Consider the following 26,984-nt stretch of genomic DNA (forward strand, 5'->3'; position numbering starts at 1 on the left):
GTGCCGAGGAGCCACCTGACTGAAATGGGACAAATGGCACCAGCTGAGGGCAACGTTCCTGCAGTTCTGACCTCTGCCTCAGCCAGGCCTGTTCCCGCCTTTCTGCCTTTCCGTCGGGGTCAGTGCCGTCTGCAGCCGCCAGAGGGCGCCCATGGTGCTGGGTTGGAACCTGGTCTCACAACTGCATGAATGCGCCTGAAGGGGGCAACCCCAGGGGCTGTTTGCTGTGGAGCCTCTCAAGTTGGCGCCACCCTGCCACGCTGGGAATTAGCAGACATCCGCACACCGGCCTTCACTATCCCCTATTTGGTTCTTCAGCCAACCCAGAAGCCTTGGGAGGCGCTGAAGTCTTCTCAGGAGAGAAGAGGGGCAGGAAACGCGTGCAGAGCAGGTGGCTGTGGCAGCGGGAAATGGCGCCGCCCGGCGTGGCCTCCTCTGGTCTCGAGGCTGCATCACGAGGACCTCGGTCAGCCGGGCTGGCCCAGCCGCGGGGAAGGTGCGGCGTTACTCTCACAGCCGCCTCTCAGCTCCTAAGATCCGTATTCAGTCATTTAATAGTGTCCTATAAATTTCCAACACTTTTAATTTTTCTATTTTCTTCCTCACCGAAAAATTTAAAAATTTTGTGCTCTAGATCAGGTGTATGTTCTACTTCTTCATCAAGATTGTTTTTAAGGCATTCCACCGTATTTTTTTAAAACATTTATTTAATAAATATGAATTTCCAAAGTACAGTTTATGGATTACAATGGCTTTTCCCTCCCATAACCCACCACATTTTTTGGACAATTGAATTCTTCATTTCTAAGATTTCATTGTTATTTCTCTTCAGAATTTCACTTTAATAGGAAACTTATTTATGTCATTTATCATTTATAGATTTAATTCATGAATCTTGCTCATTGCTTCTGAGGAACCCTATGGATTATATTTTGAATTTCATTTCATGTATTTTTTCAATCTCTTCATATTCAAGTTTCAATATTGTTTTTACTTTGGGTTGCACATGTTCTCTTCCTTATTGTTTCTGAATTTTCATTTATTTTTAGGCATTTGTGGAAATTCTAGTTGATTTTTTTCTCTGATGGCTTTTATCAAAGAAGTGTGCTTCTGTGCTCCTAGAGCAGCTTGGACTCAAACAGGCACCTGAATGGGATGCCAGCATCTTAGATGTTGCCCGTACCCACTGTGCCGTAATGCTCACTCAAAATCCAGTGTTTCTTTATCAATTAAAGAAAATCAGTTCCCAGTTAAAAAGTTTACAACAGGTTCATGGTGATTGTTAGCTCCTTTGGATAATTCTATCACATGCTAAAGGAGGTATCATGTTCATTAAAGTAAAATTCATAGGAAAAATAGTTATAATTAATTCCTTTGATGGGTGAGTATTGTGGCACAGTGAGATAAGCCACTGTGTGTGACATGAGAGTCCCATGTGGGTGCCACTCTAAGTATCAGTTATTCAACTTTCAATCCAGCAGATGGAAGATCATTCCCTCATTCTCTATGTCTGCCTTTCAAATAAATAAATAAAAAATATTTTTCTAAGAAATATATTTCTTTCATGAAAATAGCTCAACTTTGGTATCCATATCTGACCACATGATTACAAGACAAAATTGACAGACTGTTTCCTTTCCTGAATGAAATTCATATCCTATTCCATCTCTATCTATGTTCCATAAAAAGTATATACCATGACCAAATTAGGTTCCTGTAGTCTAAATTGGTGAACTTACTTCCTAAGTGAACAGAAACAACCACTTCAGTCATGGAAAAACATGACATGCATGTGTTTAGCAGATGGTTAAAGCAAGTTAGCATTATTATCTCCTTACACATGTTTTAGAGAGATTTTTTACATTTATTTATGTGAGAGGCAGAGTTACAGACAGAAAGAGGAAGAAACAGAGGCAATGGTCTTCCATCCACGATTCCACCCCCAAATGGTTGCAGGAGCTGCAGCCAAGCGGATTCGAAGTCAGAAGCTGGAGCTTCCCTGCATCTCCCACACAAGCTCAGGGGCACAAGCAGTTGGGCCATCCTCCACTGCCTTCCTAGGCTGTAAGCAGAGATCTAGAATGGAAGAGGAGCGGCTGGAGCAAGAGTGGGTGCCCACATGGAATGCTGGTGCCACAGGAGGAGAGCTAGCCCACTATGCCACTGTGCCAACCCCTTCAAAACACATCTATTAAGTTCTGATTAACACTCAGTATTCGTGCTGTGATATTTCAGTCATGTGCAGAGTGTGTACAGAGGACATCAGAAACTATGGAAATGGATATTAATGATGAGTGTATCTGGGTGCAAAATATTTTGAAATCTGTGCATAATTTTTCATAATACCTATTTTCCATGGATTCTATGAGGGTTCCTTATGTGCATGCAGTTCGTCCTCTCCCTTCCAAGCATTTGCTCAATGCATCGTGTACATTCAGACTGACTCTAGAGTTTCTATGCATTAGCAAGAACAGGTGATACTCACTCTCTGATTCAGAATTACTTCTCCTATTCAACTGAATAGATAATATTTTTCTTCATTGTATTAGTAATCTAAATCATGTGGAATTCAGGGTGATTATTGTTTCCACAGTAATTAAAACTCACACATATTTGTTTTTTTTTTAATTTTTATTTAATGAATGCATTTTTACATAGATTCAACTTTAGGAATATAGTGGTTCTTTCCCCAATACCCCCCCTCCAGCTCCCATCCCATCTCCCTCTCCCTCTCCCATCTCCTTCTTCATTATGGTTCATTTTTAGTATAACTTTATATACAGAGAACTAATTCCATGCTAATCATAGACTTCAACAATTTGCACCTACGCACACACACAACATATAGAATACAGTTTGGGGAGAGAATTTGCAGTTGGTTCTCATATTACAATTCAATAGGAACAGGGGTCCTACATGGGGAGCAAGTTCACAGTGACTACTGTTGTTCCTTAAACAATTAACACTCTTTTTTATGATGTCAGTGATCATCTGAGGCTCTTGTCATGGGCTGGCAAGGCTATGGAAGCCTTTTGTGACCATAGACTCCATTGGTCTTTGGATACGGCCATAAGCACAGTGGATGTTCTCTCCTCCCTTCAGAGAAGAGTGTCTCCTTCTTTGATGACACTTTCTTTCCTCTGAGGTCTCACAGAGACCCTCTGTGCAAGATTTTTTTTTGTCATAGAGTCTTGGCTTTTCATGCCTGAAATGCTCTCGCAGGCCTTTCAGCCTGACCAGGAAGCCTTAAAGGTTAATTCTGATGTCAGAGTGTTATTTACTGTGAATGTCATCCTAGGACTCTGCTGACCCACACGTACTTGTATCTCTGTAAACAGGATTGGTTTGGGGTCTGTGTACATTTAGGCAGTGTGTGCTGCCCTGAACCCTGGGTGTGGGAGGATGCTGCATTCCTCTTTGGGCCTTTGGGGTGTGTGATACTGGAGTTTTCTTGTCTGAATCCTGACTGAGATGGGCCATCACAGATCTTCACCTGATTCCTCCCATAGTGCTTCTGTGGTAACCCACATGCATAATTGGAAGAAGTTTTCCTGGAGAGTTTATTGACAATGCCTTTGGACCAAATGTAACTAATAGGAGCTCCTCACTTGGGTCTTTGTATTCATGAACTTGTAGGTAATTATGCCCCTGAGGGTGAAGAGGATGATTTCCAAACATGTTTTCCTTATTTTTCACCTGGACAGCAGACCTCAGCTGCAGAGCCTCAGGGCAGAAAGGGTTCCAGAAACCCCATGGATGGATGGACAGCTGGTTGAAAGAAGTCAGATGGAGCAGTATTAAAGTAGCTTTGACTCAGTCACACACACATATGATGAGAGCATACACCACACAGGCACACACACCCAGACAGATACTGCATGTGTACTCCTGCCTAGCACTGCATGTTCCACTGCCATTGTGTCCTAGGGCTTTTCACAAACTTCTAAGATGTTTGCTTTGATTTTTCTGCTGCTCTTTCTGCAGGTATTTTTCCTTGTGACTTGTCACAATGACCCCAACTGCTTTCTCAAGATGGAACGCAGTTTTTACAAGGATGGGGATACTGTGATTGCTGCATTTTTCCCCATTTACAGATACCTCACTGATGCAATGACGAATGTTTTCAAAAAGAATCTCATATTTGAAGGGTAAGTTCTCTTTGTTTTAATCATTTCCTTGATTTACATATTAGCTTTTTATATGGTCTCTTATATGGTCTGCAGATGGTTGGAAAAGTGTGTTCTGTGTCCCTGCCTTGCCCATCTTTTGTCTCTCCTAGAAACTGCTGATAATTAATTTGGGGAATGATGAAGACATTTTCTTTCTTTCCTGGCACATGAATGGGTCAGACAAAGTTGTTTCATCAGAGGAGGAGAGGAGAGTCTCGTTGGTGTTCTTCCTGTCCCCCCTGTCCATGTTCATCAGTTCACAGGCCTATTGTGCTCATCAGAAGACTTTCATAACCAGTGCACTGAATGAATGAGAAACCTGGGTTAACATGAGCTCTTCCACATGTGCTCACAAACTTTTCTGCTATGTACTAGATTTGGGGCCATGAGAATGCTTTATTTCTCTGATAGTCCTGAAGAAGAAAGGATACTTAATAAAGTAAAATTTTTACTAGTTATTAGTAATCATAGGGCAACACCTCTGCAAAAATATGGTATTAAATATATTTTTAATAGTGAATGTGACCCATGTGAACTCTAATGGTTCCAAAATGCAAAATTCAGATTGAGTCCCTGTATCTTTATTTTGCTGGACAAAAATAGACATTTCATAAGGGGAATTTTTTTTCTAGCCCTCCTTAATAGGTTTTCTTTTTGTAGCTAAATATAAATGTTTCACACACACACACACATACACGTAAGAAAATTTCATGCTTAAAGAATATTGTATCTGGTAGGATGGCATAATTGTTGTTTGAACATCTTTTTTGGAAGGTGCTAATTTTCTAATTTGTGTCTACTGTAATGTTACAGTAAGTAGGATGCAGTAAGCAGGTTGACTCTGTGTAGATCTTTGATAGAAGGTAGATATGAGGTAGATACTAGATAATAGATCATTGTGGTATCATTAAAGACAATGGATTTGAGAAGTATAGTTGGTGCCACCAAGGTGATGCCGCTGATTAAGTATTTTAGGCATGTGTCCAAAGATCTCTCCAAAAATAATCTAATGGGTACCAGCTCAATATAACAATATTATTCTCTTCACGTTGATTTTTATAAATTGGCCTAATTTGATATGTGCACATGGCATCCCATTTATGAAACACTTATTTAGTAGTAGCAGTAGCATTCCTCATGGTTATGCATGCAGTACATCATTTATGTGTACCCTGAAATGAAGGAGATGAGGATATAGTGAATTTCCAGTAGCAGGAAAAGCTTGTATGAATAGAGCCCAGGTTCCTCCCACATGAATGGCATGCAAACTGGAGCTCATAGTCAAGTCTCAGCAAACCCAGAGAAAACAACTGTGTTCATGACAATTGAAAAAACAATAAGATTGAACTAAAAATATATTTACACACTATACTCACCACTGTTAGATTCACCAACTTGAGAATATACAATAATTACTGATAAACTGTTCCTAGATATAAGGAAGACATTATAAAACAGAACAAAAGGGCAACTCTCACAAATACCCAGTGTGCCAAAAGGCTTATAGACCTTTTGTTTCCAGAGGGGAGCTGGAGAAAGAAATAAATAGAATGAGGAATTGAGGGAAGAGTAGAAGAATGAGGAGAGGGACTGAGAAATATGAAGTACAAAACTGATTATTATTTGATCCTTTTAGCAAGGATTTTCAGATTTTCTCATTCAATGTAAAAACTATGCATCAGATACTTGGGTAACAAATATTTATAGTAACTATCTATATATAACTATATATAGCAACTGTATATGGTTATAGACAACTATTTATAAATAAGATATATATATATATATATATACATATATACATACATACTTATACAGCAAAATGAACGGACTAAAAAATGAAAATCTGTCACTTCTCTAGCACATGGTGACCAATAACAAGCAGTCAACATGACCTAGTCTACTCTTCAATACTCAACACACAGGGCCTCTGAAAAACTGAAAGGGGCTTCTCATCTTGGTTCTTGCTGAAATGTCAGACCTCAGATATAGATATGCATCGTGTTCTTTGCATGGGAGACTATGTTCAATTCTATAGGAAAAACTGAGTGAGAAAGGCTAGTTGGAAGTAAATACCGATACCAATGGTAATGTTTTATTTTAACATATGCTTAGTGTTCTAAATAAATGGATGACTGTCTTAATTGTAAAGTGCTATGGGCCTTGGGGCCAGCACTGTGGCATAGTGGGTTAATGTCCTGGCCTGAAACACTGGCATCCCATATGGGTGCCAGTTCTAGCCTGGGCTGCTCCTCTTCGGCCCAGCTCTCTGCTACGGCCTGGGAAAGCAGCAGAAGATGGCTCAAGTGCTTGGCCCCTTGTACCAGTGTGGGAGACCCAGAAGAATCTCCTGGCTCCTGGCTTCAGATCAGCTCAGCTCCAGCCATTGTGGTCATCTGGGAAGTGAACCGGCTGATGAAAGACCTCTCTGTCTGTCTCTACCTCTCTGTATCTCTGTCTTTCAAATAAATAAAATAATTTTTTTAAAAAAAGTGTTACGGATCTTGCAGTCTAGTGTTTCAAGTCCACTGAGTGAGTATTACAGGCTTTTCTAAAGTGTTCGCTTATCACTGTTCTCCTTTCAAGCTCTGAATGTGATTTTATTTTTCTGGCTTGTGATGGTTGTTGATGGGTAAATTTGATGGGGAAGAGACTTTTCTGGATAAATTGCAGACTTCCATCTACCATTCTAGTGCTCTGACATCATCCCTCTTTCTGATCACATAGTTACTCTCTTTTCTCATTACAGCCTGCAGCCTTCTGATCATATGGCTCCTATTTCAAAAAGCATTTAATGATGTGATAAGATGAAGAATCATTGTAGATTGTGAATATAGGAAACATTTATAGAGACAGTGCTAAAGATGGTGTGCCTTTCCTTTGTTCATGCTTTCATTTACAAGTTGAATCTGCTAAGTGTGAAGATTTTAGACAGGACATTCAGAGTGTGTTGTAATATTTACTTTAGAATCAAATCTAATAATTTAGAAGAGGTAGCTTTTGCCGTAGATGAATTGATGAGCTATGAATCCAAAAATAAGATTATGTTCTTTGGCAGCATGGACTGCCATGTGATAATATGTTCAAGACGCTATGTTGTAAAAGCAGATTTTATTTTTCAGAATCATTTAGACTGAAAGTTCAGGATCAAGGCAGTAGCGATTTCTATTTTGGTGAAGACATGTGTCGTGCTGCAAATATGACACACTTCACCAGAAGAGAGGGAGCAAATTCTGTCTGCATTCCCGTTTGGACACTAATCCCATTCATAGGAGATGTATAATAAAGAACCTATGTAAATTAATTACCTCACAATGATAAAATAGTCAAATAGTCATAGTACAGAGAAGGATTAGAACATGAATTTTTAGCCTTGACAGTCTTAGTTTGTATCAGTTATGGGAGTAGAATTGATAATCTGGGTTGGAGTTTTTCCTTTAAAGATCCCTGTGCCTTTCATGTAGGTTTCAGTCCAACAACTACCAGTACGTTCTAGCCTTGGTTCTTGCCATTGAGGAGATCAACAAGAACCCCCATCTTTTGCCCAACATGACCTTGGGATTTGATCTCTATAATGTCATGCACAGTGAGGTGAGGATGATGGAGAATCCCTTCATCTGGCTTGCGGGCCTGGAAAAGGATGTTCCTAATTACACATGTAGGAAACAGAGCAAGTCTGTAGCAGTAATATCTGGAACAAGCTTTTCTGTCCAAATGGGGACACTGCTGGAACTCTACAAAATTCCACAGGTGAGTGTGTAAGGGAAAGAGAGGGAAAAAGCACATCACGTTAGGTGCCTTAGTTATATCCCAAAAAGTGAAAATACCAGACATTATGCATTTACCAAAGTGTGTAATGTTAAGAGGAGGTGTGCAGAAATTTGTTGGAGTAGCCACATTTCTTCTCAAGTAGAGATTTGGGTGAGTTAAAATGTAAAATGTTTTCCTTGACCTCTGAGTATAATGGCTCATGAACTAAGGAGTTCTGATGTCGTGGACATGAGTAAAATGAATGTTCTAATGTCTTCTGACACTTCCATCATATGCTTAATGTTTTCCAGGACTGATAGTACACTATAGCAATAACCTTACACAGATTTCTTGCATTTTCTCTTAGCTGACTCTTGGGTCTTTTGAACTGCTTCTGAGTGACAGTGGTCAGTTTCCCTCCCTCTATCAGATGGCACCCAAAGACACTTCTCTGGCCCTTGGCATGGTCTCTTTGATGCTTCATTTCAGCTGGACCTGGGTGGGTTTGGCCATCTCAGAACTCCCAAAAGGTATTCTGTTTATGTCCGATTTGAAAGTAGAGTTGCAGAAGAATGGCATCTGTGTGGACTTTGTGGAACTGATCCCAGCCACTCAGGAGTCACATATTTCACTCAAGAAAAGGTTTCATATCAAGATCCTAAAATCATCAACGAATATGGTGATTATTTTCTGTGACACTGATTCCCTCATAGGTGTCAGCTTCCCAACATGGGAACGTGTAAAGACGTGGAAAGTCTGGGTCACCACCTCACAATGGGATTTTGCCAGTGCGGAGAAACATATCCTGCTCCACTCATTCCATGGGACTCTGATCTTTTCTCACCACCGTAGTGAGATCTCTGGTTTCAGAAACTTTCTTTGGACAGTTAACCCTTCCAAATACCCAGAAGACATTTACCTCTCTAGATTCTGGTCATTGGCTTTTGATTGCTCAGTTTCTGGGGCGTCCTGCAACACGTTGCAGAACTGTCCACTGAATGCCTCCTTGGAATCACTGCCTCCACATCGTTTTGATATGGCCATGAGTAATGGGAGTTACAACATATACAATGCTGTGTATGCTGTGGCCCACAGTGTACATGAGATGCTTCTACAAGAGTTAGAAATGCAGCCAGTGAGCAATGGGGCAAGGGTGGCATTTTCTCCCTGGCAGGTAATTTGGTTTCCATTGCATGACATGTACTCCTGAAATGATCACCTTAAGACCATCTGCTGGTGTTCAAAACAAATAGCTTGGCATCCTTTCTCCAAAATACAAGATAGAAATGAGCCCCTGCATTTAATTTGTCATCAGATACCAGATTCCATTGACAAGTGGGAAAGTTACTTGGATAAGCATAAGTGTTGTGTGTTAAAAAACACTCTCTCATCCTGTCCACTTAATTTTGACATTTGAAATACCTAAACTGTGTCATCCTTTTTTCAACCTCAGCAGTACAATAATTGCTTCTTGGTGTCAGATTATGCTGAGGATGCTTATCCAAAGTGAACATAATTTATCTCATACAATTTGCACAAATTTTTATTAGGGTAGCTTCATATTACAGGTGGTTGTCCTAGGTACACTGAAAAAATACTGAGTGTTGGTAGCTTTGCATTCACAGTTTAAAATTATCTGAATCTCACAGCCAGGTATTTTGATTGCCCTTGTTTTTGAATGAAAATGCCTGAAATCATGCTTACTTTGATTAATTCTCTCTCAGGTTGTTTTGTTTTAATTCATTTGTTGGCTATAATAAGTTTTCTTTGTTTATTTGTGATTTACACATGATGAGAGGCTTTCTCTATAGGGGTTTTGTGTGTTATCACTTAGGCAGTCTTCATGTGAATATCGTGTATTTTTTCAGCTACACCCAATTCTCAAGAATCTCCAATTTACCAATCCAGCTGGTAACCTAGTGAATTTGGATCAAAAGCGAAAATTGGAAGCTGAATATGACATTCTCAACTTTTGGGATTTTCCGTATGGTGTTAGACATAAGGTTAAAGTAGGACAGTTTTCCCCATATGTGCCATATGGCCAACAGTTGTCTCTCTCTGAGAATTTGATAGAGTGGGCCACAGGAATTACAGAGGTAAGTTGTGTCTGATCATAAGATTCACAGTACACATGTTTACTCCCAAGTGGTATGGGGATTTGTGCAATATGGCTTATTAAAAAGACACAGAAATTAAACAACTCCCCTTACAATCTAAATATTTTCTTTTGTGTTTTCTGTCTCAGCATGGACAGTACACACACTTCTTCCTCCACATGTTCTGTATCTGTTTCATGGTAAACAGTCAAATTGCATGCAATCAGTGTATTAGAATTTACAATTTAAGTACATAGGTTGTCCATGAATTGAAAACACTCTTCTTAGAATTTAAGTGGTAGTCCCAACAATGACCAACGTTCATGTGACTTTTCTCAGACTCCACGCTCAATATGCAGTGAGAGTTGCAGCCTTGGATTCAGGAAAACCCCTCTGGAGGGAAAGCCTACCTGTTGTTTTGATTGTACACCTTGTACAGAGAATGAGATTTCCAATCAGACAAGTAAGTCAGTGCCTACTTCATGGAGAACTTAACAGCTGTTTCTTATAATTTTCAACTACTCTATAGAGATAAAAGATGTGGACTGCTGAGAAAATTCTTCCCACCTCCAGGTAGTAATTAATCCTTATAGCCAACAATAATTCTCACAAGGATAAAACTTTTCACACTACACTCTACTTCATGAATTACTTGAGAAAGCATATAAAAGACTGATTGTCATTGGAAGGCTGACCATGTTGGAGTTCAGGATGATATATGTTGTAAAATATGAACAGAAACCAATATTGAAGAATATTCACCCCATAAAACAATGTGGGATTTCTCTGATTTATTCCACTTAGCAGTAATATGCCATCGTCACATGTATCATGAAGATTTTCCAATTTCTGTTTGTGTTGTATGATTAGTTATTTTCACCATATATTAGGTATCATTCCAATTTGAAACTTATTGATATTTGTGATAGATTCTGGCAACAGAGTACAATCTGTGTGAGTAAGATGTCCTATGTGCAACTTCATTGTAGGAAATTTGTATCTGTGTTCCTTGTGTATGTATAAATAAAAGTGCTTTCACCTAATTCACATGTAACATGCTTGAAGTGAGGAAGCACACCTCTAAACAAACTGTATTATATGGAAAACTATATTAGAAATTATACAGTATATCAATCTAAGGATAATACTCATCAGATATCATAAATGGGGCTAACTTTTGCCTTAGAGAAAAATCAGTGCTTCTCAAAATATAATTCTCTAGGAACACTCTTTTGCATACAGGCACATACTCATGTATATAATTTATATTGAAAGAGCACAGGCTGACATCCACATTGATAACTATGCATAGCAAAGTAGGTCAATGAAAGCAAATTCAACACAAACCCTCAAAGATAGGATGTGGATATTATAAGAAAATGGAAGTAACTAAAAATTAGAATAATTTAAAATTGATTGTCATCTAAAACAAGGAAACTTTATGAACCTCAGCAAGATTGATCAACAAGAAAAACATGGTTACAGTGTGTGTACAAAGAAAGTTGAAGGGGTTCTGAACAGATGTAAGAAATACTAATAGCAGAATATAATCACTTAATGGTGATACATTGAAGAATACAGAAGAAATTCAAAGATTGAGAGAGAAATATTGTCAAGCATATTAAGAAATATATTAAAATCCAAATATATTCATGGTTATTAAAATAATCCCCAATACTTTTATTGTGGTAAACAATTTTCAGCTTTGTATATTATCCAAAAATAAAGACATGGAACTTATTGGAAATGAAGATATAAAAGTGGCCTTGTTTTAAAATGATGATGGGATTGTGTAATTAAATCAGTGTATCAGTGATTGATTAAGTAGTGCTTGACTACAAGATTAAACACACAGAAAAGTTATTGTCACTTAGCAGTTCTGGAAAATGAAGCTTTGAAAGATGGCATGTATAATATCTTAAATGTATGAGATATCCAAAGGTGAAACTAACTAAATATTGGAAGACATCTGCAAGTGGAGACATGGGACATTGTTGGAGCAATATATAGAAAAGAAGAGGATACTGACACAGTGGAGAGAAAATTCATTTTCAAGGATAAAAAGGAAAGTGGAAATATGCCAGTAGGGTTCAAGGTGATCTACAGACTGACTTCTATTACAGGCAGCATCCCAGTGTGTTCATTGATGGGAAGTTGCTCAAGAGTGGAAACTAATCCACCTGATATCAAGTGTACAGCTCTACATGTTTCTCTAGAATTTAACCCATAGCCTTGCTAATGGTAGTCTGTCAATCAAGCTTGCCTTTAGAATGACTTAAACCAGATCTTACCATAGAGAGTTATGCTTCATGAAGATAGCTGGGTGCTTTCTGTGCACCTAAAATTCAGGAACTTCCAGTCCATAATATTAACAGTGGCATAGCAGGTTAAGCCTCTGCCTGTGATGCAGGCATCCCAAATGGCACCAGTTTCAGTCCCAGCTACTTCACTTCAAGTCCTGTTCTCTGCTGATGCTTGGGAAAGCAGCAGAAGACAGCCCAAGTTTTTGGGCCCCCACCCACTTGGGAAATCCAGAAGAAACTCCTGGTTACTGGTTTCAGATTGGCCCAGCTCCAGCCATTGCAGTCATTTGGGGTATGAACCACCAGGTGAAAGATTTTCTCTCCCTTTCTCTCTCTTCCTCTCTCTCTTTCTCCCTTTTCCTCCTCCTCCCCTGTCACTCTCCCTCTTCTTTCCTCCTTCTACTTCTCCTATTTCTGTAACTCTGCTTTCATGTAATTAAAAATAATTAAAAATAACTTTCATTAAAAACAAACACAAGGAACCTTGACTGGTTGATTAGTCATGATATTATTGAGTGAATAGAACCCTGAAAACAAGGGCTGCTGCTTGCTCTTGTTCAAAGTGAGAACGCAGCAAGAATGTGTCATGTATAAGGGCAGAGTAGTCCTCACCACACATGGAATCCTCTGGTACCTTGATCATCACTTCTCAATCCTAAGAAGCCATGAAGAATGAGTTCGTGGTGTTAAAATGACACAGGTTAAGATGTTTTTAAAGCAACATGAATAGGTTCAGAGAGTAGGTCTTAGGGCTCTGTTCTCAGAAAAAGAGAATGTACTCATCAGTATGTAAGGTACTTAGGGAGAGTAACTGACTAACATGAGGTAGATGGGCATGAATTTTTATTTTTTATTTTTAATTTTAACCAGGTGAAGATATGTTTTTATTTTTTTTAATTTTTTTTCATTTATTAAACTTTTATTTAATGAATATAAATTTCCAAAGTACAGCTTATGGGTTACAATGGCTTCCCCCCTCCCAAAACTTCCCTCCTGCCCGCAACCCTCCCCTCTCCCACTCCCTCTCCCCTTCTATTCAGATCAAGCTTCATTTTCAATTCTCTTTATATACAGAAGATCAGTTTAGTATATATTAGGTAAAGACTTCAACAGTTTGCCCCCATATAGCAACACAAAGTGAAAAAAACTACCGTTGGAGTACTAGTTATAGCATTAAATAAGAGTGTACAGCACATTAAAGGCAGAGATCCTACATAATATTTTTATTAAACTTTTATTTAATGAATATAAATTTCCAAAGTACAGCTTATGGGTTACAATGGCTTCCCCCTCCCAAAACTTCCCTCCCACCCACAACCCTCCCCTTTCCCACTCCCTCTCCCCTTCCAATCACATCATGATTCATTTTCAATTCTCTTTATATACAGAAGATCAGTTTAGTATATATTAGGTAACGATTTCAACAGTTTGCCCCCATATAGCAACACAAAGCGAAAAAAAAAATACTGTTGGAGTACTAGTTATAGCATTAAATAAGAGTGTACAGCACATTAAAGGCAGAGATCCTACATAATATTTTTTTAAAAATTAATTAATTTTCTATGCCGTTTCCAATTTAACACCAGGGATTTTTTTTTTCATTTCCAATTATCTTTATATACAGAAGATTGATTCAGTATATAATTAGTAAAGATCTCATCAGTTTGTACCCACGCAGAAACACAAAGTGTAAAAATACTGTTTCAGTACTAGTTATAGAATCACTGCACATTAGCCAACACATTAAGGACAGATCCCACATGGGATGTAAGTACACAGTGACTCCTGTTGCTGACTAAACAATTTGACACTCCTGTTCATGGCGTCAGGAGTCTCCCTAGGCTCTAGTCATGAGTTGCCAGGGCTATGGAAGCCTTTAGGGTTCGCTGACTTTGATCTTATTCCGATAGGGTCATAGTCAAAGTGGAAGTTCTCTCCTCCCTTCAGAGAAAGGTACCTCCTTCTTTGATGGCCCCGTTCTTTCCACTGGGATCTCACTCACAGAGATCTTTCATTTAGGTCTTTTTTCTCCCATGGTATCTTGGCTTTCCATGCCTACAATACTCTCATGGGCTCTTCAGCCAGATCCGAATGCCTTAAGGGCTGATTCTGAGGCCAGAGTGTTGTTTAGGACATCTGCCATTCTATGAGCCTGCTGTGTATCCCGCTTCCCATGTTGGATCCTTCTCTCCCTTTTTGATTCTATCAGTTAGTATTAGCAGACACTTGTCTTGTTTGTGTGATCCCTTTGACGCTTAGACCTATCAGAGCCATCAATTGTGAGCTGAAATTGATCTCTTGGACTAGTGAGATGGCATTGGTACATGCCACCTTGATGGGATTGTGTTGGAATCCCCTTGCACATTTCTGTCTCCCCCATTTGTGGCAAGTCCTATTGAGCATGTCCCAAATTGTACATCTCCTCCCTCTCTTTTTTCCACTCTTAAATTTAACAGGGATCATTTTTCAGTTAAAATTTAAACACCTAAGAATAATTGTGTGTTAATTACAGAGTTTAACCACTAGTACTAGAACAACAACAACAAATAGTAAAAAGGATAAAGTATTACATTGTACATCTAGAGTCAGGACAAGAGCTGATCAGGTCATTGTTTCTTCTAGTGTTCATTTCACTTCAACAGGTTTCCCCTTTGGTGCTCAGTTGTCACCGATCAGTGAAAACAGACGATATTTGTCTCTTTGGGACTGGTTTAATTCACTCAGCATGATGTTTTCCAGATTGCTCCATCTTGTTGCAAATGACCGGGTTTCGTTGTTTCTTACTGCTGTATAGTATTCTATGGAATACATGTCCCATAATTTCTTTATCCAGGTTACTGTTGATGGGCATTTGGGTTGGTTCCAGGTTGAGAGATGGAGAACGGACAGTGAGAAGGAGAGACAGAATGTTCTTCCATCTCTTGGTTTATGCCCCAAACGCCACAATGGCTGGAGCTGTGCCAATTCAAAGCCAGGGGCTATGCACTTCTTCCCATCTCCCCAGTAGTTCAGGGGCTCAAGGACTGGGACCATACTCTGCTGCTTTCCCAGGCCATAACAGGGAGCTGGATTGGAAGAGCAGCCGGGACTAGAACCAGCACCCACAAGGGATTAACCTACTGAGCCACTAGTCAGTTCCTGAAGAGCATGAATAATTGCCAAAAATGTCCTAGATGTCATTTTTATATGTTGTCTTCAACAAGAAATAAGCAGTATTTACCTACACAGACTCAGGTATTCTAGAAGTTCCTTGTGAGTCAGAAATAACTGAACGTGGGATGATGTTACTGTACATTTCTCACCAGATATGGACCAGTGTGTGAAGTGTCCGGATCATCAATATGCAAGCACAGAGCCTGACCACTGCCTGCACAAAGCTGTGGCCTTCCTAGCTTATGATGACCCCTTAGGAATGACCCTGGTCTGCACAGCTCTGTGCTTCTCTGTCCTCACCGCTGTTGTTCTTGGGGTCTTTGTGAAGCACCGAGACACTCCCATAGTCAAGGCCAACAATCGTTGTCTCAGCTACATCCTGCTCATCACACTCATCTTCTGCTTCCTCTGCTCCTTATTGTTCATTGGTCGTCCCAACACAATCACCTGTGTCCTCCGGCAGACCACGTTTGGAGTGGTGTTCACTGTGGCTGTTTCCACTGTCTTGGCCAAAACTATCACTGTGGTTCTGGCCTTCAAGGTCACTGCCCCAGGGAGAAGGATGAGACACTGGCTGCTATCAGGGGCACCTAACTCCATTATTCCCATCTGCTCCCTGATCCAACTGGCTCTCTGTGCCATCTGGCTTGGGACTTCTCCTCCCTTTGTTGACACAGATGCACACTCTGAGCATGGACACATCATCCTGCTGTGCAACAAGGGCTCAGTCACTGCCTTCTACTGTGTCCTGGGCTACCTGGGCTCCTTGGCCCTGGCCAGCTTCACTGTGGCTTTCCTAGCCAGGAATCTGCCTGACACGTTCAATGAAGCCAAGTTCCTGACGTTCAGCATGCTGGTGTTCTGCAGTGTCTGGGTGACCTTCCTGCCTGTCTACCACAGCACCAAGGGGAAGGTCATGGTGGCTGTGGAGGTCTTCTCCATCTTGGCCTCCAGTGCAGGGCTCCTGAGCTGCATCTTTGTCTCCAAGTGCTACATTATTCTCCTAAGACCTGAGAACAATGCTTTGAAAGGATTAAGGGATAGAATAGCTTCCAAGGAATCAGATGTTCTGAAGAGTAGCTCTTAAGGCTCTCTCAGTTTTCCATAGTTAGAAACTAAAATTCAAAAAATGGTTTTGCATTCTGATGTTATAAAATGACTTGCAGAATATAACCACCTTTTGAACAATTTATACTTTTCTTAAAATGTTTTCATTCTGAAGCACCAATTCACAGAAAAGAAAGGGAGGTGAGAGAAACCTTCTATTTGGTGATAGATGCTGAAGATATGTACAGTGGTCCAGCTTTGGTTCTAAAGAGAAGCTCTTGAGGCTCTCGCAGTTTCAAGGATTTGAAACTAGTATTTACAAAACTGAATTTTGCATTCTGATGCTATAAAATAACTTGAACATTTTAATCACCTCATGAACAACTTACATTTCTCTTAAAAACTTTTTTAATTCTCAAATACCGATCAACAAAACAGAGCTAGTGGGGGGAAAAGCATCCATCTGGTGATATACTCTGAAGATATCCACAGTGGTGCAATGCTACTTCAGGCCAAAGAAAGGAGCTCAGTTAGGTTTCCATGTCCATCTGCTTCTTGCATTTCTTCGATCTCATCATCTTCATAATCTTGAATTGGGGTGTTTTTTTCATTTGGGGGTGTCATAGTGTCTTCCTTGTTCTTGTTACCTCAGTTTTTGTGTTTGTTGTTTGGCATGTTGGAGATATTTGGTTTCTTCACTATGGTGTTTTTTTCTTGTTATACTGTGGCTCTATATTAAGTGGACTGTCTGCTTTCGGTGGAGCCTTAGAGGCTTGAGATGAGTGTGAACTGAGAGCTGTGTTTGGTTCCTCAGGGTTGAGGGTGTGTCAAAGATGACACTCCCAGGTTAGGCGTGGTAAATCTCTCTTTCTTTTTTTGATTCAAAAGGGAAGTAATTCCACACAGCTGAACGTAATTGGAGGTAGTTAGCAGGCAAATGATATACCCACAAGAGCCAGAGATCGGAAGCTCTTCCCCAAGGACCACACAGGGAATCTCTGCTGCCCTCGGTGTGGGCTCCAATTCTCCTGAAGTCTCCCACTGGGTTGCCAAGTTAGATGCTAATCACCTGTTATTTCACCCCTCCCCCCAGAGTCAGGTTTTTATGCTAGGCTCAGGGCTGGTGCAGACCTGAGGTCGCCCTGCTTATGACGTATGTCCAAAATGGCGCCTGCTCTTTGTCTTGCTCGCCTTTGAAAGGTGAGGTGAGCGGAGAGAGAGAAACTCGTGTCCGTATCGGTCACTTTTTTTTTTTTTTACCCTTTCTCTCTTCTAGTTAGCCTGGTGAACTTTTCCCCACTTTCAAGCCTCGTTCCCTCTAGTCTCCTCTTTCCGCTTGCCTGCTGGTGTCTTGGGTTATTGAGGTTCGGCTCACCTCGCGTTCCAGCGCTGGTGCGTTGATTCTGCCGCTGGTGTCCCGAACTTGGGCTCCCACGCTCTCCACGCAGGTCCACTGTGAATCACTAGTTCTGGAAGAGTTTTCTCTGCTATTTCTTCCCCTACTCTTCCTTGACCCTGCAGTATCTCCACTGTTATTAACCTGTCTCTCCCCCCGGACTAATAGTGTGCTCCCTTCCTATTCCGCCATCTTGCCGCTCTCAACTTGAACATTTTAATCACCTTATGAACAACTTACATTTCTCTTAAAATTTTTTTTAATTCTCAAATACCGATCAACAAAATGGAGCTAGTGGGGGGAAAAGCATCCATCTGGTGATATACTCTGAAGATATCCACAGTGGTGCAATGCTAGTTCAGGCCAAAGAAAGGAGCTCAGTTAGGTTTCCATGTGGTGTCAGGGATGGCAAGAGGCCATCTTCCACTGCTTTTTCTGGATCATTAGCAGGGAGCTGGATTGCAAGTGGACAGCCGGTACATGGCCTGACACCCACATAGGATGTCGGGGTTACAGGTGTTGGTTATATCCACTACACCCCAACACAGGCTGCAATCATCCTCTCTTCTTCAAAATAATACTGTGTACAAATTTCTTAGCCTGGATTTTATGTTCACAAATAAAACCCATCTCAGATTACAGCTCTGCTTGAAACTTTTCATTTCTGCATTTTCATTGTCAACTGGTCAACATTGTAATATTTGTATTTTAATAAAATGAATTACATGTTTGGTGTTTTCATTCATTCACTAGAGTATTAATTTCGGCTTTGTCATATAGTTGGAATATTTTCATGCAATCATTGGACATGTTAAATCATTTTAATATGTATATGCATTATCCAGGAAATCCTTTATTATATATCATTTCATATAGATTTGAAATGATGTGATAATCACACACCAAGTTTTCATTATATGTAGAACTGATTCTGCAAACTTCTTTTCCATCTGCTCATTTCTGTTTATTGTCAATTTGGCTTTAGATTTACTTTTGCCAACACCAGATATAAGAAAGTAATTTTACATCTCAACCTGAAAATAATTCAACAAAAAGTAACAATTTTAAAGTGAAGTAATGGCATTTGGACCATTCACTCTCTTCTGCAACTGTTACCTCTGTCATATTTTAAAAATATTTTCATTGCTACAAATCAAGTTCCTTATCCATTAATGGTCACTCTCAGTTCCTTCTCTTGCCAGTCACTCAACCACCAGTCTGTTTCTGTTTCCATGGATTTAACGGTCCTGAGTGTTTTGTATAAATGAAACATTGGACTCTGTGGATTTAGGTGACCTTTCATTCTGCGTGGTGTTTTCAATGGGCATCCACATTATTGCGGGTATCTACATTTTTCATGACAAACTGATAATTCCTTGTAGTAAGTCATTGATTTTTGTGTCTCCAGTTAACCATACACTGACTTGTGTGTTATTTCCCACTTTGGCTATTTGGAGACACACACTGATGTACAAGAGATTTTTTTTTTACTTTTCCTTTTTTTTAAAGTAGCTCCATGATTTGGGGGCTGGTTAGTACAATACAGAGAACAAAGAGGAAACATACAAAATGGCACTTACTACCAATGCCAGTGCTCATCTCATTATGGTTATAACCAAGAATATTATTAATTTGTGTGTTACTTGCTTTTCTTTAGCACATAAACCAAAGCCATTAACTTGACTTGAGGTATATATACAATACATACACAAAATACTTTTCGTAAATAATGTTACATTTTAAAATATTGGAAACCTAGTATCTGTGATTTGCAGTTTGACTAAATGGAACAAGAAAATAACAACATTCAACAAGGGATGGTTATACTGATACTAAAGCTCTTAGAAGTTCAAAATGCATTCCTCTCCCTTTGTACTTACCACAGGCTACAGAATGTCCTGAGAGCATTCATTATGAGAAAAATGTCAATCACAGCTTTCATAACTTACTTTGGAAGGAATAATGAGAAAGTAAATTGGAAGGTGAGACTTCATCTTTGTTTTCAAACAAGTGGTCTGAATTTTTCTTCTTATAGAAAATGTTTAAATCAGTTTATTATAAATATATCTAAACCATTAAATTTTGCAGCTTTCAGGTAAAGTCCAGCACACTGTTTACACAAAGTCTGTAAGACGAGGTCAGTAGAGATCATCTAATCTTAAGTCGGGACATCATCCATTCAAGTCCTTGACATAATCCCTCTCCAGTAAGAGCACAGCAGGCCTGGATATGCCACTGGTGATCTTTGATAGAAGTCAGCTTCAAAAACTGAGAGATTTCTGCTACAGTCATGCATTCTTTAACATCTTCTTTTAGCAAAAATCAGCAATCCAGCTTTCCTTAAGTCCTCATGTGCTAACATTTTATAGAGTTCTTCTCTAGTTACAGAAATCATCTCTCTGTCTGTACTGTCCACAACATATATAGTAAGTGTTCCAGGAAGAACGAAGAGATTCTTGGCTACCAATATCCCACATTAGGAAACGTGTATTATTAATCACTATCTCTTCTACATTACTTCCTAATGTAGGGGATGTGTGTACAACTTCCTTCATAGGAAATTGGTAAAGGATGGTAGTTTTCCCTGCATTATCCAGCCCAACAATTATAACTTTGTGCTCCTGGTGATTGAACAGTCTCCATATCCTGGTGAAGAGAATTTCCATTCTCGGGCAGCGGAGCCCCGGGCCCGCCTGGCCTCCCCGGGCTCAGGCGGAGGGGCAGAGAGACGCGCTGGAGCCTCCGCCTCTGCTGCTGCTGCTCCCGCGCTGGCCGCCGGCCCGCTTCCAGGGAACCGGAGGGAGGCCGAAGCCCAGGCCGTCCTGCCGCGCGCGAGGCCCCGCCGCTACCGCCGTGGCACTCGCCTGGCTCGCGGACATCGCCGCCGCGTTGTCTGCGGCGAGCCTCGCGGGCCACCGTCCTCCCCCAGCTCCTCTCCGGCGGCTGCGGTGGCCGAGATTTTTGCATATTTTCTAATTTTGGAGTGTACTATTAGATGTAGAACATTTTGGTCATAAATGAATTTTATGTTGAATTTGCTAAGGAGGTGACAACTCTTCCATACTGTATGTGTTGTAACTTTCTAGCATGGTTTGAAGGTTTCAAATTCCCTATGGCATCTCCAACACCTAAAAACTTTGAAATTTTTTGTAGCCAGTTAGTGTTTGTGAAGTAGAGGCTCCTTCTGGTGTGGAATGGTTTGTCCATGCTTATTTCTGATTAGCATTGTTTGTAATGCCCTTTGGTCATATATTTTTCTGTACCGAAATATCCATCATATTATATTCCCATTGTTCATGAATTATATTTTGTTGTTACTTCTGCTTTTTAAAAAATATATTTTCTTATTTGTAAGTTACTCAATGTGTTTATATTACAAATTTTGTTGATGTATATAAGTTTCATGAATTTCATATATACAGTTTTAGGAACACAGAAATACTTCCCACCTAACCATTCATCCTGTCCACAATCTTAAGCTTTTTTTTAAAAAAAAAGACTTATTTATCTTATTTGAAAGTCAGAGTTAAACAGAGAGAGGAGAGGCAGACAGAGGGAGAGAGAGAGAGAGAGAGAGAGAGAGGTCTTCCATCTGATGATTCACTCCCCAATTGGCCGTAATGGCCAGAGCTGTGCAGATTCAAAGCCAAGAGCTCCTTCCAGGTCTCCCATGACTTGGACCATCCTCCACTGTCTTCCCAGGCCACAGCAGAGAGCCAGACATGAATTGGAACAGCTGGGTCTTGAACCAGTGCCCATATGGGATGCTGGCACTTCAGACCAGGGCATTAAACCACTGCTCCACAGAGCTGGCCCCAAACTTATGCTTCTTCCTCCTACCTCTCCTATTCCCACTCTTAATTTTTGCAAAGAACTGCTTTCTAGTTTACTTTATACTCAAGAGATTAACCTTACCGTATGTAATGTGTTCTACAAATGGTATGAAGAAACCAAGCTATTCTTCAAAATAAAGACAAAGGCTATAAAAAAAAAACATGGAATCTCAAATTGTCAATTTGACTCCAATGTTGCTTTCAGGCACTTGTAATGAGGGGTAAGAGAATACATAGGGTTTATGTCTGTTTTTGATACTGGCTGATTTCTCTTAAGTATCATGGTTTCCAGCTGCATCAATTTTTTGCAATAGACAGGATTTCTGAGAGCGGCAAGATGGCAGAATAGGAAGGGAGCACACTGATAGTCTGGGAAGAGACAGTTTAATAAAGTGGAGATACTGCAGGTTCAGGGAAGAGTAGGGGAAGAAACAGCAGAGGAAACTCTTCTGGAACTAGTGATTCACAGTGGACCTGCATGGAGAGCGTGGGAGCCCAAGATTGGGACACCAGCAGCAGACTCAACACACCAGCACTGGAATGTGAGGTGAGCCGAACCTCAATAGCCCGAGACACCAGTGGGTAAGCGGAAAGAGGAGACTAGAGGGAAAAGGCTTGAAAACCCCGTGGGGAAAAGTTCAACAGGCTAACTAAAAGAGAGAAAGGGTAAAAAAAAAAGTGACCGATACGGACACGAGTTTCTCTCTCTCCACTCACCCCTCAGAGACAAGTAAGACAAAGAGCAGGCACCATTTTGGACATACGTCATAAGCAGGGCGACCTCAGGTCTGCACCAGCCCTGAGCCTAGCAGAAAAACCTGACTCTGGGGGGGTGTATGTGTGAAATAACAGGAGATTAGGATCTAACTCGGCAACCAAGTGGGAGACTGCAGGAGAATTGGAGCCCACACTGAGGGCAGCAGAGATTCCCTGTATGGTCCTTGGGGAAGAGCTTCCGATCTCTGGCTCCTGTGGGTATATCATTCGCCTGCTAACTACCTCCAATTCCGTTCAGCTGTGCATTCAGCTGTGTGGCATTACTTCGCTTTTGAATAAAAAAAAAGAATGAAAGAAAGAGATTTACCATGCCTAATCTGGGAGTGTCACCTTTGACACACCCTCAACCCTGAGGAACCAAACACAGCTCTCAGGCCACACTCATCTCAAGCCTCTAAGGCTCCATCGAAAGCAGACAGTCCACTTAACATAGAGCTATAGTATAACAAGAAAAAACACCACAGTGAAGAAACCAAATATCTCCAACATGCCAAACAACAAATGCAAAAACCAAGCTAACAAGAACAAGGAAGACACTATGATGCCCCCAAATGAAAAAGACACCCCAATTCAAGATTATGAAGATGATGAGATCGAAGAAATGCAAGAAGCAGATCTCAAAAAGTTGATAAGAACATTAAGAAGTTCTCAAAAACAAATTCTTGAACTACAGAAATCCTTAATGGACAAGATAGAAAATCTCTCTCGTGAAAATGACATCTTAAGGAGGAATCAAAATGAAATGAAACAACTAGTAGAACAAGAAACTGTGATAGTGACGAGAAATCATAATGAAATGAAGAATTCAATAGATCAAATGACAAACACATTAGAGAGCCTTAAAAACAGAATGGGTGAAGCAGAAGAGAGAATATCAGACTTAGAAGACAGAGAACAGAAAAGGAAACAGGCAAACCAAAGAAAAGAAGAGGAAATTAGAAATCTAAAAAATATTGTCGAGAATCTACAGGATACTATTAAAAAACCTAACAATCGGGTTCTGGGAGTTCCTGAAGGCATGGAGAGGGAAAAAGGATTAGAAGGCATTTTCAGTGAGATACTAGCAGAAAATTTCCCAGGTTTGGAGAAGGACAGAGGCATCATAGTACAGGAAGCTTATAGAACCCCTAATAAACACGACCAAAGAGATCCTCACCATGACACGTCTTAATTAAACTCACCACAGTGAAACATACAGAAAAGATCCTAAAATGTGCAAGAGAGAAACGCCAGATTACTCTCTGAGGATCTCCAATTAGACTCACAGCTGACTTCTCATCAGAAAGCCTACAAGCTAGAATGGAATGGCGAGACATAGCCCAGGTACTAAGAGAGAAAAACTGCCATCCCAGAACACTATATCCTGCAAAGCTCACATTTGTGAATGAAGGTGAAATAAAGACTTCTCATAGCAAACAGAAATTAAAAGAATTTGTTGCCACTCATCCAGCCCTGCAAAAGATGCTTAAAAATGTGTTACACACAGAAACACAGAAACATGGTCATCAATATGAAAGAAGGTAAAGGAAGGAAACCTCACAGCAAAAGATCACAGGAAGCTCAATTTCTCTTTGAAATAGAATTAAACTCTGATGCTCCGTTAAAGCAATGTGTTAAAGTAATCTATTATGTACTCTTGATGTCTGTTAAATTCTAATTGTTCAAAAACAGCTGCATTTTTATTAAGAGCTATGGGTTATTTAAATATGTGCTTATTTTCAAAGATTTGAATAATCACCTTGTTACAATGATCAAATTTGGTCTATGTTATGTCATGATTTTAAGGAATCTTATTTCAACCAGTTATTTTGGATTTTGAGCCTTCTTGGCATTCTTGACAGGCATTCAAAAATCAAAGTTTCAAACAATCTGGACTCTAAAATTTCCAGTAAATCCTGGACTTTCCTTTTTCCAGTTTGGGCCCAACTGAGAAAATCGAAGGACCTATGTCTCTCATCTTATAGAGACCCCAACTAATCAGGCTATTTGGATTATATTAGCAGTACTGTCAAGATGTGACGTGGTACTAAATTTTAAGTTTCTATAATGGAAAATGCTATTAATACAAATGTTTGATAATTAAAAAGTCTAATGATTTTGTGTTACTAGGCATGATAGTTATCTTAATGAGAAAGCCCCAGAGGCCTAAAGGGTTAAATACTTGTAAAATCCTGCAGGTGCTTTCAAAATACTGTGAAGTAAGCAAGTGCCTCTTGTTGGTTGATGAGTTTATAATTTTAAACATTGGCAACTTAAAGTCTTTTGTCATCCACAGTTATATATGATTTGCTGCTCATAAAACTAAAGTGTTGTTGGTTCTGTGTTTAGCTGTCCTCCTATAGGTTCCTATGGACTTTTTCCAGCCACTTCTATTGTATTCAGTACTTTGGGATGGCTCTGTAAACAGATGAAGCCAATAATGTATTAACAATACCAACTGAGAGAAAGTATGGTTAACTGAGGTTACTAAAAACAAAAGGCAATTCAAATCGATTGGCAATGTACAAAAAGAGTTAAAGATTTTAAAAGCTAGTATTAAAATTGCTATATTGGTCTATTATGTTATGTTACATGTGTGTACATATTGTATGTCCACATTGGAAAACTTTATCAAGAGTTTTATTTTAATTGGCTTATAGATAAGATTGTCCATAAATTGAAGCTGCTAAAATCAATCAAAGATACATTTTAATTTGTGTGACCTGAATCTCTGCATCATATGTTTTATACTTGTTGGTAGAAAGAAACTAAAAACATTTTATATGGTTGTGCTTAAGTTTACTGGTTGAACAAACTACACCATGTTAGATATTTAAGAGGTGTTTTCAAATACATTATTCTTAAAATTTATAGAAGGCATTGGACCTTCTGGGTAAATGTTTTCTTAAGTTGTTTTCTAATGGTTGAAATGGTTTGCTAAGTATTCATGTAATATTGCTATTGTCAGCAAGCGATCTAGGACTTGCTCCCTCATTTCTCTATTCTAAGCCCAACTTGTTCTTTCATTTCTCTATTCTCCTCAAGGTAGGAAAATAATTCTATTATAAAAGAATCTATAGGATGCACAATTTAATCTTTAGACCTTATAAAAGAGATGGCTAACATTTTTCTGTAATAGCATAGCCAAAATAAGAGCTTAAATAATAATCCCATAGCTAGATTTACTTTGCCATCAGCGAAGTATACAGTAAGTAGAAAAAAACCTCCCTTTCAGACCAAAGGGAAAGAAAGTTTTTAAGTGAGAATATAATTTTCCTCATGGGTATTGTCTACCTTAGAAAAAGTATTACAGAACATGCCTGTGACTACAGACTTGTAGTTCAGGCCACCGAAGATTAGAGATGGGACTTGGGCACTCCCTTGACTTGCATCCTCTGGTCTGCTTTAACACAAACCAGGAGGAAAAGAAAGCTAGGCATCAGAAGCAATGGGTGACAGGCCTATTAATGGATGATCTGTACAGTGATCTTCCCTCAAGGAGACCCAACAGGCCAGTCCACTGCAGTGGCTTTCAATGAGGTAAGCCTGGGCTTCAGCAGAAGTCAGCTTGTGAAGAGCCCTGGCAGCTCTGCCAAGAGTTGGATCACTGGAAATGGACCTGCCCTGGAGTCGAAGGATGCCCAGGTCAGAGCCACAGATCTTATTGGCTCTAACCTGAAATCCCTTCACTCAGCCCAACTTCCAAAGTGACCACTGCAGCTGAGGGGATGGCCAAGTAGGGTCAGCAACATTGCAGGCAGAACTGTAAATTTCTTGTTAGAGATGCCACCTGCCTTTACCTGGCCAGCTCTCCTCCCAGGCCAGCCAAGTAATGAAAGTGAACAGTGCGCCTTCCCCTAGGAGGTTCACACCTCCCTTAGGATGTACCCCATGTGAAGAGATAGATAGGTCTGGGCCTCTTAACTTACAAGGCCTAAAGCCCACCAGATTATTATCAAGCCCCTTCTATCAGGGTCTATTTGCCTCTCAGTCAGAAAACTTAATTGTAGCTTAGACAGCACCTTTCTTAGCTCCTCTAATAATGACTCTGTCCTTTGTTCTAGACCCTGTCTAGTGCAGTTAGGCCTCATTCCTTTGTAACCATAAGCTCTACTCAACCTCCAGTGGCTCTACTCCCAACCTGTGTGTACTGATGGTCCTCTTCCCCACTTAATGCTGTATAATTGTTCAAACCTGGTAAATGCCACTCTTAGGATCATTGGTTACTATCCTCACTCTGTCTTTTATGACCTTGTCTAAATATGATCAGAGTCGGCAAACTTGGAAGGCTTCCACAGTGTTGGCAACTCATGAGGACAGCCTAGGGTGGTTACTGGTGCCATAAACTAGAGTGTCAATTTGTTGGGTCAACAACAGGAGTCACTGTGCACTTGCTCCTCATGTGGGATCTCTGTCCTTAATGTGCTGTACATTGTGATTTAATGCTATAACTAGTACTCAAACAGTGTGTTTCAGTTTGT

At 40.0% G+C, this 26,984-nt stretch overlaps 1 protein-coding gene and 1 pseudogene across 1 annotated transcript; one reads left to right on the forward strand and one right to left on the reverse strand.

Moving 5' to 3' along the window:
* Positions 1 to 7,649: 7,649 nt before the first annotated feature.
* Positions 7,650 to 16,558, forward strand: LOC133754299 (vomeronasal type-2 receptor 116-like). Its single transcript, XM_062184768.1, has 5 exons — positions 7,650 to 7,919; positions 8,287 to 9,093; positions 9,788 to 10,015; positions 10,355 to 10,478; positions 15,624 to 16,558. The coding sequence occupies exons 1-5, from the start codon at positions 7,719 to 7,721 to the stop codon at positions 16,556 to 16,558; spliced, it is 2,295 nt and encodes a 764-aa protein (XP_062040752.1). The 5' UTR covers positions 7,650 to 7,718.
* Positions 16,559 to 19,428: 2,870 nt separating this feature from the next.
* Positions 19,429 to 20,592, reverse strand: LOC133754295 (ADP-ribosylation factor-like protein 5A; annotated as a pseudogene).
* Between the last annotated feature and the right edge of the window lie 6,392 nt (positions 20,593 to 26,984).

This window comes from Lepus europaeus, assembly GCF_033115175.1.
Source record: "Lepus europaeus isolate LE1 chromosome 20 unlocalized genomic scaffold, mLepTim1.pri SUPER_20_unloc_1, whole genome shotgun sequence".
NCBI classification, from domain to species: Eukaryota; Metazoa; Chordata; class Mammalia; order Lagomorpha; family Leporidae; genus Lepus; species Lepus europaeus.

Coding starts and splice junctions, on each gene's coding strand:
- LOC133754299 (XM_062184768.1), top strand. CDS start 7,719: ATGACCTTGGGATTTGATCTCTATAATGTCATGCACAGTGAGGTGAGG. Junction 9,094..9,787: donor TGGCATTTTCTCCCTGGCAG/GTAATTTGGTTT, acceptor GTATTTTTTCAG/CTACACCCAATTCTCAAGAA. Junction 10,016..10,354: donor GGGCCACAGGAATTACAGAG/GTAAGTTGTGTC, acceptor GACTTTTCTCAG/ACTCCACGCTCAATATGCAG.